Raw genomic sequence first — 14,514 nt, forward strand, 5'->3', positions numbered from 1 at the left:
TTAGAGAAATTGTAGGGATCATTTAGGTAGGTGGTTTACATGTTTAACCTGAACTGAAGTCCTATACCCATGGTAATGAAACAGTTTGTTTAGTAATTTTTTACAGTAAGGTAAATGTGATTTATATTATATTGTGCCAGGATAGGAATTGACAAACACCAAACCTGAATCGATTCAAATTTAAAAAATTGGTTCAGTTGATAAGTCATTTTTTATAATATATATGTTTTTTCTCATCAGATTTATATATGTTATCAGTCTTTGAAATTAGCGTCTGCAATTGGCATTTGCCGATGCATGAATGGCGTATTAGCATTGCCAATAAAAATGCTGAAGCCACACGAGTGCTTGTAAGCACCACAAGATTACAAAAAAAACTAATTTTCTTAGACTTCACCAGACTAGGATGTTGATTCAATCTTACTATTGCTGGATGTGTTATTTGGGTTACTTCCTACTTCGCCTGCGCTTAGACACGTGTCCAGCTAGGAGAGTTGAATCTTTTATAGAAATATCACCCAATTTGCATCGATTTAATGCCAGTAGAAGTCAAATTATTGTAAGCATCTAGGCCTACTCCTTATTAGGCCTTGCTTTCCTTTATCTCGTCCAGCTGATACAGCATCTGATGATACCGATTCTGACTAGTTCTTTATCAAACAGATTTGTGTTGCTCGCAGTGTCCCAATTGTGCCGAAATTATGTTAGCTTATATGTACATCAAGGCAATCTTCTAGCAGGGAGCTATTAATTTGTTACCGAGGTACCTGGTGGAAACATTAACACTATTTTATGACAAATCAACGTCGCTAGATGTCGAATTAATGTGAAACAAACGTAAATTTTTTTTGGGCATTGTTGTTACACAATATAACCTACCAGGAAAATTAAATCGATTTGTGCTGACTCGATTGTTGAATCAACCCAAAATTAACTTACTTTCCCCCCCAGGAGTTATTCAACGTGAATTACCGTAACAGCGTGCATATCGCATTGCTCGCTTTATCACTACCGTACTTTTGGTATTATTACATTACAACAAATCAAACAATGCGATCATGATAGACTACTCTAGTAAGGTATATTTTTCAGGGTTAATCTCTAAGTGGCCAAAACTAGTTTTGACCAGTAAGCGGTTTAAACCTGGTTTTAACCGGTGAAAACTAGGTTTAAACCGGTCAAAACCCAGAAAAATATTTTTATGTAGTGAATGGTCGGCTACCTGGGCCATGGGCTATTTAGGAAATATAAAAGCATTTTGATATGCAGGCCTCCAAATAGCTGGCGACCATGGCTGCCCGAACTTTCATTAATGGTCGCCAATACCGACCTGTCAGGCAACCACAGATGGCTGCCTGTAAAATTCGTACGAAAGATTATATTTATCTTGGATTTTTCTCTTGTTTCAGCGCCGCCAAAAACAAGACATCAAACAGCGTTAAGACTACTACCTTAATTACATGTCGTGCTATGTCTTATGTGCTACGCAACGGGAGGGCAAATGTTGCGCAAATTTTATGGCAAATGCTTTTCATAAAAAAAAAATTGTTGGAATAAATCCTTGTACTTCAGTTGCTGTGCAAATGGTTCATCGTTCTACCAAGCATTTTTTGGTTCATCAGGAACTTATTTTTAGAATTTGAATTTTCTCAATAATTAAAATAACAAACTGATTGAAATATCAAAAATAAACAGAGAAATTTAATATTTTTTGTTCCAAATCCAGCATTTAGGTTATTGTTGATCAAAACAAAATATAGTTGAACATAATTACTAAACATGGAGGGTAATATTTTTAATTCAATTGAAAAGCAACTTGATTTATACACTAAAGGGGTTTTGACCAGTAATAGGTGGTCAAAACTGTCCGGTTTCAACCAGGTTTTAACCGGGCGGTTTAAACCACCCCGGTTTAAACCGATCAACCCTGATCTTTTTTGCTTCTCGTTTTACATGTTTTGGTACAATCTTTTCATACTAAATGTTCACAGCAATTGCCAACGCAATTTCAACTTTTGCCATTTGGCCTCAGCAACGTTTTTGCCGAAGTAAAAATATGCTAATTTTGAAGAATGTGTTATTGTTCACATGTGGGCTGTGCATGGCAGCACAACAAATACACTGTGCAAGCGGACACTAGTGTTTTCAATTTAGAACAAAATTTTAAAACCTGGGTTTAAAGTGTTTTGAAAAATGGAAAGGTTTTTGGGAGCAAGTCTTTTAGGCGCAGACAATTAGGCGCCGGTCTAATAGGCGCGCACACTGTGGCGTCAGGATATTTAGGCGCGGAGCAATGTGGCGCCCGTTCATTTAGGTGCTATTCCTAGTAAAGTCTGCAGAATGTATCAACTTGGCTAGTAGGGCAATGTTTTTCACACAAAATATTATATTGAACAGAAAAATATGTCATGGCTTCCGTGAGTGAAGCTGCTTAAACCTGTAATGCTTTTGACACAAAATATATATATTATTTTTTTAATGCGCGTGTTCGGCATTTATTTGTTGTTAGTTCAGGTTTGCATCGGCCAAAGCTTTATCAATAAATTCGAATTCACACGGATACTACAACTATATAACCAGGTAATTTGGCGTGGGCTGCTTTATCCGCCGACGCAAACCTGGACAAACAACAAATAAATGCCGAACAAGCGCATTAAAAAAACAACATATTTTTCTGTTCAATATAACATTTTGTGTGAAAAGCATTGCCCTAAATGCCCTACCTACCAAGCTGATACAATCTGCAGACTTTATTAGAAATAGCATCTAAATGAACGGGCGCCACAGTGCTCCGCACCTAAATATCCAGACGCCCCAGTGTGTGCGCCTGTTTGACCGGCGCTTAACTGTCTGCGCCTAAAAGACGTGGACCCAGGTTTTTTCAGGTTTGGAAAAAAAACTGCAACTTGGCCTGATATTTAAAGTATTATTACAAAGACAAGAGAAAATAAACTTCAATTGAATGTTTATCGGTAAAAAACGTTGTTTTCAAATGATTTTTGTAATATAAATGCACGAAAATCAAAGCTTTGATCATTTAGCTTGTTTCCCAGTTATATATATGACGAACAGTCATATGGATAAATAAGCTCCTTGGGGCTCCACTAACGTAAACTGATTGCAAGCCGGGAAAGATAGAATTTTAAGATTTTCAGATTGTTTGTTTAAAGCTGTAAACTGTAAAGAACATATTGCGGTTAACCATTATTTAAATAGACACCAGATATTTACGTTAGTGGAGCCCGTTTCCGTGAATAAAATGAAAGTGCATGCTCTGAAGTGAACACATGCTTATTCAAACAACTGTGCAATGAGAATGATGAAGCTTTTGAGCGCTTACTACTTGCTTTCGTTTCGAAGTACTACTGACTTCCAAAGAAACTTGCCTTGCACGATTTTATTTGCTGTTTAAAACTGTCATGGAATTTCTACAGAGTTGTGATCTTGGCCTTGCGAATGATCCTGGTTGTGAGAAATGATATCACCCACTTATCAAGACATATTTTCCAAATGTAATTTATCCTTTTGGGGTAACAAAGTAAATCTAATCAAGTTGAAATGGGCACTCTGGACTGGATTCAGTAATAAGATCGTGTTTTATCAGCAAACTTTAGCTAGTATAAACATTTCTCCAATTCTCAAGCTTGCAATACCTTGATACCAGTGACAGAGGCAACAAGGCACATCTGATATTGATGTAGACTGTAGAGACATACAGCAAACATCTTCAAAAACTACACAAAGACATCTTTGGGAGCTTGATTCCAGAATGTATTTCAGTTAGAAACTAAGGACTGAATGACCGACCCATTCTATTGTATTTCCAAACATGGAATTCTTAAAGACTGAGAAGAACTGATAACATGGCAAAGCAATGTTAAACTCAAATCGAAGTTCAATATCTGGTACAAATCATTTTGGCTGCAGAACTAAATCAAAGAAAAATACCTTCACATGTGGAATCCGGTCAAAATTGTTCTCATTGCCTTTCAAAGTTTAGTACCTGGTAGAGCGTGCTTTCAGTACCGTGGCCACACTTCTGGATAACAATAAGAAACCGTCTTGACATAGTTAGTTGGGGAGACTTAAGATTGTTCCTATCCAAACTGAAACCCGATATCAAGAGGCTGATAACATTGCACTAGCCTCAGGGTCAAAGCATTATAATTCAACATGGGGTGTAACCCAATGTCTCAAAAACTCATAAATTTTTGATATAAGGTGCACTTGAATGAGCTAAATCTGATAAAAGAATTTTCAGTGAAATCCATCGAGAAATGGCAGAGCTATACTGATTTGATTGTACCACTAGAGGCGCTGTGCGCGATAAGGTAAAAATACAAATATTGATAAAATTCGCAGTTCTTATGCTAGGAATGTGGCGAAAACTGGTAATGTACCATTTTTGGGGGTGTAGAATTCAAAAATGAGGTCAAATTAAGCAAAAAAGACTTGCAAATGGGTCAAAACTGGGATTTTATTTTCAAAAGTGACCCATTTCAAGCGTGTGCCCTCCGAAAAGGGGACAATATTTCGAAAAAATAAAAATAGGAAAATGACCTTCGAGAATCAAGGAATCACGTTCAATATTCAAAATAGGTGCCCCAATGCGTTGTGAAAAACTTGTAAAAACTGTATGAAAAATTGTAAAAACATTTCATGTTTAAATTTGATCACTAAATTACAGTATTTTGTGCTATTTCAGAGTTTTTTTTATTGCAGTTTTAAAATTTGAAATTTGTCTATAAAACGCATTGGGGCACCTATTTTGATTATTGGACATGATTCCTTGATTCCCGAAGGTCATTTTCTTGTTTTTATATTTTTGAAACATCGTCCCCTTTTCGGAGGGCATGTGCTTGAAATGGGTCACTTTTGAAAATAAAATCCCAGTTTTGACCCATTTGCAAGTCATTTTGCTTAATTTGACCTCATTTTTGAATTCTACACCCTCAATATTTGTATTTTTACTTTATCGCGCACAGCGCCTCTAGTGGTACAATCAAATCAGTGTGGCTCCACCATTTCTCGATGGATTTCACTGAAATTTCTTTTATCAGATTTAGCTCAATCAAGTTCACCTTATATCAAAAATTCATGAGTTTTTGAGACATTGGGTTACAAATTGCAATTTCCTTGTTGAAATATAATGATTTGACCCCTCATCCATCTCATTAGTTGAACTTTAAGTTGTGATGGAAAATAACTTAGGTTTTACTTTTTTTGGCGAAGGGGCTTTGATTCTATGTTGGGTATCCAGGGGGGCACTTTACAAAAAGTTTGGGAAACACTGGTTTAAACAAACATTTTTGAACTCTTGCTTTCTGATGATGTGACCGAGAAATTTGAGTTGCCTTTGGGTCATGCTGTTCAATACTTCCTTATCTTGATGTACCTTGTTTAAAACTTCTACATTTGTGATATAATCAGTATAAATATATGAAATCCACAGCATTATTCTGTAAAACCACACTTCAGCTGCTTCAATATTAAGGTTAGTTTCTGCACTCTGCAGTAAAGGTTAATGTTTCATAACCATACTGGAGAATAGAGCACACTAACACTTCAAGAAGTCGCACCTTCACAGTTCAAATGGAAAGCTTACAAATCCAACAGAATAGGTCAATGTCTATTAAAAGCGTCTTTCGTTAGGACTATTCTTCTTCGCATCTCTTTCTTACATCGTGCATCTGCTGTTATGAAGGAACCAAGACAGTAATCAGAAGACACCTGTACAATTGTACTGTCTCCCTGATGAAGTGCAAAGTGGGGTTCAGAACTGTGTTTGGAGATAGCCACACATTTAGTTTTTTGTCATTAATTTGAATTCCATATTTTGCATTAATGTCTGAAGTCTTGTTAACTAGTGCTTGTAGGCCATCCAGGGATGTCGCTATAAGTACAGTGTCGTCAGCATAGCGGATATTGTTGAATGAGACGCAGTTCTCTAAAACTCTCAATGCCTTCTATTTCTCTGGGAATGATCTCACTATACAGGTTAAGCAGATCTGGTGACATCACACAGTCTTGTCTGACCCCACGTTGAATTCTGAAATATCTAGACAGACCATCCGATAGACAAACTGCAGCTTGTTGGTGATACAAGTTTTTAATTATGATCAGGTCCTTGTGATCAACGCTAATCTTGTTCAGCATCTCATATAGCTACTCATGACAAACGTTATCAAAGGTTTTTTTGAAGTGTGTGAATGCTAAGTAGATGTCTAGCTGGACTAATTGCTCCTTCACAAAGCATTCTCATGGTAAAGAATGTGTTCGTTGTTCCTCTGTCTTTCATAAAACCAATTTGATTGACTATTTCTGGCAGCAATTGCCTTCTCAAATGTTGGAGGATGATCTCTGCAGTTTTACGGTATGTGAAGTCAGACTAATAGGCTAGTGCAATGTTTGTCACAACCAAGTGTTCCTGAAATTTTGGGTATATATTGGTAGTGCGATGAATACAAACTGATTTCAACAATCAACATGTCCTCAAGAATCACACCACTTTCATATATTCTGTCTCAGAGCTTCCATATGATATACATTTCTTTTTCGTCCAGGGCTTTCAGCATTTCCACTCAGATTTCACCTGGCCCAGTTGTTGCTTGATAGTTACGGTAACTAGGCTGAATACTGGGGCACACGGCCTATATGTATATATTTTACCCAGATGAGGGTATTGGTTTAAAAGCATACGTATAGCAGCAGCAACATCTCCTCTCTATTCAAGAGCACCAATGATTTAAAATCAATCACACACGTGGAGGCTCTGTCCCATTAACTCCCCAAAAGCCAAATCGGTTATGATTATCATAAGTAAATATATAGGACTACGGTTTGTGCCAGTGGAAAGAACTCACTAAGCCTACCAAAAGCAAAATAAACTTCAAAAAAACTTTTAGCTGGAATACATTTAAATCCCACTTACATCTCCATCAGATTTTGGCCACTTTAAGAATTTGCTTCCTCGAAGAAGGCGCCCTGGCACTACAGGTTTTTCTACTGATAGTATATGCACAGCAGCTTCAGCACCAGCCATGCTAATCCTTGTATGAGTTACACTTCATATAGACAACATGTAAAGATAAAACCTAACTGAGCATAAAAATTATATGTTTAATAAGTGAAATAGGAGCTGGTATACAAGTCACCCCCCCCCTCGGTAAAGCATGACAAAAGACAGGACTTAACCAAATGTATAAGGTGAAACTACGGTACTTTACCTTTGCTTTACTGTTCACACACTTCAATCTACATGTTTTGGTCAATTTCTCTTTGTCATGAGTTGGCAATGGAGGGGGGACTTGTATACCAGCTCCGTGAAATATCATCATCATTAACCAATTTTGATTATAATTGTATATATACAATAGCCTACCGGTACAATGAAGCTTCATGTTGAGGAGGGTGCAACCTGTCTGTTCAGAGAAAATGTCTTCCTCTCCACACCACAGGGTCTGTTAAGTTGGAAGAGGATATGTTTGGGAACAAAAGGTTACGCTTAACAATTTCTTCCAAACAAAATTTTGGTTCACCTTGACCCAGCTGTACTGCAATGCTGACACACGTGACCGAAGACTTCCACCGAAGACTTCCAGCTAGTGCTGCACTCACCGTGCCCAAGCCATCTCATTCTACCCAATTGGAGGAAGTCAGCTAGCCTATGTCTTTTATTTTAAGCCTGGATAAAACAAAGTCTCAAACTGGATGTTGCCATCAACCTTGACCAAGCAAGTTTATCTTCTCAACCTCCATGTCATTACGTTGTAAGAGCTTGACGGTGCATGCTAGCTAGTGTTGGCTACGTTTTGGAGGTATAGAGCATGACACTCCTCACATACCAGTTGTCAAAGTAAACTTGACATCTGATTGCAGCAGAAAGTTGCACATTATGGTTGGAAGTTCACACCCCCTCCAGATGACATGGTATCTCCAAGCTAGCAAGAGTCGACAACCACGTCAAGTGTGCTACGTACCGTACCTTCAACCTTGCACACTTACTGGTTTCGTCCCCTGAAAAGATCGACAAAAAATAGAACAAAGTTGATGTCGCTAATCGGAGTTTCTGCAAACAATTAAAAATTTTCCTCTTGAATTAATCAATGAACTTTTATCGGCCACCATAAAATAAGTGTGACTAACCCTAACCCGAAAGTAAGGTTTGGTTTATCAACTATTATTTCAAGAGACTCAGCGTGGTCAACTGTTTTGGAAACTCCGATCAGCCTTGCGGATCACCTTGCCGTGCCCTAAAAGCGTGGGCATAAGTATTGTGGGTCCGGTCTGAGTGGGCGTTTTATTCCACAATTCTTACCCAGTGAGGGCAATTGGTGCGGAAGATTGAAACTTTATCCTCGGTCTGGGAAAGCATCGTTGGGAGTTTAACCCTGGCAATACTTGTAGAGTTTTTGAGCCACTGACGCAAGCCAGGTGTGACGTTCCAGGAGTTACTGCGGTCCACAAGTTAGAGCCTTAGAGGGTAGGTAACTTCCGGTAAGCACTTTAACATTACCCACTCGTCGAAAAGCGTACTCGCGATTCAGCTGATTTCAGTCATGTGACTCGACACGTGATATTCTGATCGAAAAATTTTGATATAAAGAAATTTAACTGAATGCTTCGCTACAACCAGCGTTGCCTTATGGTTAGGGCAAAGGAGTAGTAATTTCGATTTCGTGGGTTCGATTCCCACCCTCTGCTAATACTATTTTTTCTTCTGCAACTGAACTGAGTGCAAGAAGGATCTTAATGACTGCAATCAATGGAGTTTATAAGGAAAATTGTGACTAAAACACAAAGCAATTTCACATTGAAAAGCAGGCACTCTACGACGAGTGGGTAATGTTAAAGCATAGATATCTTACATATAGATATGCAACTCAGTGGTGCGTAATGATGTTTGAAGGCTAACAGCGTAGCTATGGCTGTATGCATTGACTTCAAACTTGGCACAGCAAAACAACTTTATTTTTAATATATTTTTTTGGTTTTTGTTTAAATAAAACTTTCTTCGTTTTCAAGTTGACGTATAGATTGCTTGTGATGACGTCACATTCTCGTTCCGCATGGACTGCTTTATGGAGATTCTGGCGATTGAAAACAAATCACAGTCACAGAGGGTACCTCTAAATACCCATTGTCAGGCATTCTCGGGCATTGTCGGCTTTTTGGGGAGTTGTGGAACACTTTCAGGGGTTGTCGAACACTTTCAGGGGTTTCAGCTATTGTAGAGTAGGCTAACTACTTTCAGGCATTGTTGGGAATTTCTAGGCATTGTATAGGATTTCCAGGCATTGTCGATTATTATCAGTGGTTGACAGGCTTGTGAGGCATTGTCGAACATTTTCAGGCATTATCGAACATATTCAGGGGTTGTCGAGCATTTTCAGGGGTTGTCAGGCATTGTAGAGTAGCTACTTTCAGGCATTGTTGGGAATTTCCAGGCATTGTCTAGGATTTCCAGGCATTGTCGATCAATATCAGTGTTTGACAGGTTTGGTAGTCATTATGGAACATTTTCAGGCATTGTCGAACATATTCAGGGGTTGTCGAGCATTTTCAGGGGTTGTCAGGCATTGTAGAGTAGCTACTTTCAGGCATTGTTGGGAATTTCCAGGCATTATCTAGGATTTCCTGGCATTGTCGATCAATATCAGTGTTTGACAGGTTTGATAGTCATTATGGAACATTTTCAGGCATTGTCGAACATTTTCAGGGATTGTCGAGCATTTTCAGGGGTTGTCAGGCATTGTAGAGTAGCTACTTTCAGACATTTGTTTAGAACTTCCAGGCATTGTCTAGGATTTCCAGGCATTGTCGATCAATATCAGTGTTCGACAGGTTTGGTAGTCATTATGGAACATTTTCAGGGATTGTCGAGCATTTTCAGGGGTTGTCAGGCATTGTAGAGTATAGCTACTTTCAGGCATTGTTGGGAATTTCCAGGCATTGTCTAGGATTTCCAGGCATTGTTGATCATTATTAGTGGTTGACGGGTTTGTCAGGCATTGTCGAACATTTTCAGGGGTAGTCAGGCATTCTAGATTAAGCTACTTTCAGGCATTGTTGGGCATTTTCTAGCATTGTCTAGGATTTCCAGGCATTGTTGATCATTATTGGTTTTTGACACGTTTGTCAGGCATTGTCGAACATTTTCATGCATTTTTATTCCCAGCTTTGCATGCGTAGCAGAATGATCCCTTTCTATTTTGCGTAGGTTGTAAACGTATTTACGGTATACACAAACACAGCAGCGTTTAAATGACCTGGCTATCATAAGTATCGACAATGCCTGACAAACCTGTCAAAACCTTTTAATGATCGACAACCCAAGAAAACGTTCGACAATGCCTAACAAACCTATCAACCACTGAATATGTTCGACAATGCCTGGAAATCCTAGACAATGCCTGAAGATGTCCGACAATCAGTGGCGTAGCTAGGGGGGGAGGGAGGGGCGGACCGCCCCGGGCGGACCGCCCCGGGCGGCACGTCTGGGGGCGGCACGTCTGGGGGCGGCACGTCTGGGGGCGGCACTTTCAGACTACGATTTTTGATTTTGATTATAATCTGATAAAAACGCATTTCATTTTCACACAGGGCCGAATTTAGCTAATGGGGGGCCCGGGGCACTTTTAGATCAGGGGCCCCCGTGCAAAAAAATTCGCCTACGGCGCGAAACACCCCCTCGACGTCTACAGTAGCATCAATCCAGCACTGCACAGTATTTTGCAGAAACCACAAAAGCTAAAAGAAAAAAAATCACATTTTTTTCAACATAGGGGGGCCCTTTAAAAGTCGGAGGGTCCGGGGTACCTGCAACCTCTGCCCCCCTAAATCCGGGTCTGTTTTCACATGCTTTTTCTTGAAGGGGCAGCAAAATCTAAATCCACCCCGGGCGGCACATTCCCTAGCTACGCCACTGCCGACAATGCCTGCCAGAAAGAATCGGTGCTGGTTTAGGATCGGCCGCCTTGGTTAGTGACGTCACAAAAATCTGTGACGTCATGCAAAAAAACGCAACTACTTGTAGGAAGGGTGCAAAAACGCGGAACAGAAGTAAAAGCGGATCATCTACTCGAATGGATTAATTGCCAGTCTAAAGTAGGCATTACATTTATGTAGCGCTAACTTAAACTTTACTATTTTGTACCAATTCTCAGCAATTCATTTTTTACAATAAAAATACCAAACCAACACAAATTAAAAGAGTATGTCTTGGTTTATTCATATGTTAACTTTCACATTTATATCTAATCCACAAAACGAGCAATCGTTGTTCAAACGTAACCGCTCGACGAAGCTTTTTACCAAAACAATGCAAACACAAAGCGATCAGTTTCGAGTGTTCATTACAAGCCGCCCACAGTTTCACGCGATCGGTGAATAGTGCCTCCACCAAATATGCTGTAGCTTTCTCATTTCTGCTCGGATTCTAACAATTTTACTATCGTTGGATGGTATTATGCTTCATCTACCCGAATGGATTAATTGCCAATCCAAAGTAGGCATTATATGTATGTAGCGTTAACTTAAACTTTACTATTTTGTACCAATTCTCCGCAATTCATTTTTTACAATAAAAATACCAAACCAAAGTATTTTAAAAACTCTGAAAGAGGCCAGTGACACCCCTTTTTGGGGTTGGCAATGAGCATGTCTTGAAAAAAGATTACTGCTTATAGTTTTTTTAAAAAACTGGAGTGAAAACCACTTATAGTTTTTTTTTTTTTTTAAACTCTACGCATGGACCAAATGACTTCAAACTTGGTAACATGTAAGGGCTCTTGATAGCCCTCAATATGGGTAAACTAAAGTTTTCTCCCAGAACCATTGTAAAATTAAAGTAAGCGGTGTCTCATAACTGGACCAAAGTCACCCCATTCTACTTCTCGTATTAAGATAGGCGATGTTAAACTGCTTCAAGACGTAAAATTTGATGCTGTTAAGACTACTGATTTCTGCATCATTAAAGGGTTTCTATTGTTCAATCTTGAAAAGTGGTGCTGCTGCGTTTGGCTAAATGTGTAGCCTACTATTTTTGCTTGACCAACTGAATCTTGACTTCAAAAACTGCGTAGGCCAAGCACATTCATCCAACATGTCTGGAATAATTAAAAATGTTCAAGCAAGATTCAATTAAAGGGAATTAGTAAACACTTTTTGCCTATTGTCTGCTTATGGATATCATAGCTTAAGTCTGTTTGGAGTTCATGGTGTTGTCCAAATGTCATAGGCCTATCACTTTTGGAGTAATTGGTGTTTTAATAGTAAAGTTTAAATTAGCGTTAGATAAATGTAGGCTACTATATACCTTGGACATGCAATCAATTGATTCGGGTAGATGCAGTATCGTGCTTTTCAACGATGGTAAAATTGTCAAAAAAGCTTCGTCGAGCGGCTACGTTTGAACAACGATTTCTCGTTTTTTAGATATAATATAAACGTGAAAGTTGTTAGGTTAATAAACCAAGACATACTCTTTTAATTTGTGTTGGTTTGGTATTTTTATTGTAAAAAATGAATTGCGGAGAGTTGGTACAAAATAGTAAAGTTTAAGTTAACGCTACATACATATAATGCCTACTTTGGATTGGCAATTAATCCATTCGGGTAGATGAAGCATAATACCATCCAACGATAGTAAAATTGTTAGAATCCGAGCAGAAATGAGAAAGCTACAGCATATTTGGTGGAGGCAGTATTCATCGATCACAGCAAACTGTGGGCGGCTCATACTGAACCACGATTGAATCGATTTGAAAAATGCATTGGAAAAAAGCTTCGTCGAGCGGTTACGTTTGAACAACGATTGCTCGTTTTGTTGATTAGATATAAATGTGAAAGTTAACATATGAATAAACCAAGACATACTCTTTTAATTTGTGTTGGTTTGGTACTTTTATTGTAAAAAATGAATTGCTAAGAATTGGTACAAAATAGTAAAGTTTAAGTTAGCGCTAGGTCAATGGAATGCATACTTTAAACTTGCAACCAATTTAATCGGATAGATGCAGTATCGTGCTTTCCAACGATAGTAAAACTGTTAAAGTCCGAGCAGAAATGAGAAAGCTACAACACATTTGGTGGAGGCAGTATTCATCGATCACTGCAAACAGTGGGCGGCTTATAGGCTACTGAACCACGATCGAATCGCCTTGAAAAATGCATTGGAAAAAAGCTTCGTCGAGCGGTTACGTTTGAACAACGATTGCTCGTTTTGTGGATTAGATATAAATGTGAAAGTTAACATATGAATAAACCAAGACATACTCTTTTAATTTGTGTTGGTTTGGTACTTTTATTGTAAAAAATGAATTGCTAAGAATTGGTACAAAATAGTAAAGTTTAAGTTAACGCTACATAAATGTAATGCCTACTTTAGACTGGCAATTAATCCATTCGGGTAGATGAAGCATAATGCCATCCAACGATAGTAAAATTATTAAAATCCGAGCAGAAATAAGAAAGCTACAGCATATTTGGTGGAGGCAGTATTCATCGATCACAGCAAACTGTGGGCGGCTTATATTGAACCACAATCGAATCGCCTTGAAAAATGAATTGGAAAGAAGCTTCGTCGAGCGGTTACGTTTGAACAACGATTGCTCGTTTTGTTGATTAGATATAAATGTGAAAGTTAACATATGAATAAACCAAGACATACTCTTTTAATTTGTGTTGGTTTGGTATTTTTATTGTAAAAAATCGAACTGCTTAGAATTGGTACAAAATAGTAAAGTTTAAGTTAGCGCTAGATCAATATAATGCCTACTTTAAACTTGCAACCAATTAATTCGGATAGATGCAGTATCGTGCTTTCCAACGATGGTAAAACTGTTAAAGTCCGAGCAGAAATGAGAAAGCTACAGCATATTTGGTGGAGGCAGTATTCATCGATCACAGCAAACTGTGGGCGGCTCATACTGAACCACGATCGAATCGATTTGAAAAATGCATTGGAAAAAAGCTTCGTCGAGCGGTTACGTTTGAACAACGATTGCTCGTTTTGTGGATTAGATATAAATGTGAAAGTTAACATATGAATAAACCAAGACATACTCTTTTAATTTGTGTTGGTTTGTGCAAGTGCAAGAAATGTGCAAGAAATTAATTTAAAAAAACAAAGCTTTTTTAACTATTTTATCTTGATAATGAGCTGCCATATTATGTATTTGTTCTGCAATCTATAGGCTACTTAATATCGTTGCTGCGAACACTTTATTTCTGTATAAAATCTGTAAATAATCCATGTTTTGATAGTCCATTACCTAATTACAATATGTGTGTGTTAGTTTGTTTTTGTGATGTTGTTAGGTTCAGTCGTGTTCTCATTGCTTTAAGAATTGGCGCTTCAATTGTTTCAGCAACGGGGAGGCGACTGATTCTTAACTAATTCATCTAGGCTACTTGTTTTACAGTATCAGGTTTGGTGGCCGTGCTTAACTATACTTATCGATGCAAATACCGCAATATTAGATCTTTTTATGCACGTCTTAAACCATTAAGGTT

General features: G+C 38.3%; 1 protein-coding gene across 1 annotated transcript in view; it reads right to left on the reverse strand.

The window, feature by feature from the left end:
- LOC145774883 (1-phosphatidylinositol 4,5-bisphosphate phosphodiesterase beta-1-like) overlaps positions 1–7,042 on the reverse strand; it is a 208,413-nt gene extending 201,371 nt beyond the window's left edge. The window contains exon 1 of the mRNA XM_082586214.1: positions 6,932–7,042. Within this exon, the coding sequence (XP_082442340.1) occupies positions 6,932–7,042 (111 nt within the window). The remainder of the gene's footprint in view (positions 1–6,931) is intronic.
- Positions 7,043–14,514: the final 7,472 nt, after the last annotated feature.

The sequence above is a fragment of the Aplidium turbinatum genome, chromosome 7 (genome assembly GCF_918807975.1).
Source record: "Aplidium turbinatum chromosome 7, kaAplTurb1.1, whole genome shotgun sequence".
Classification (NCBI taxonomy): domain Eukaryota; kingdom Metazoa; phylum Chordata; class Ascidiacea; order Aplousobranchia; family Polyclinidae; genus Aplidium; species Aplidium turbinatum.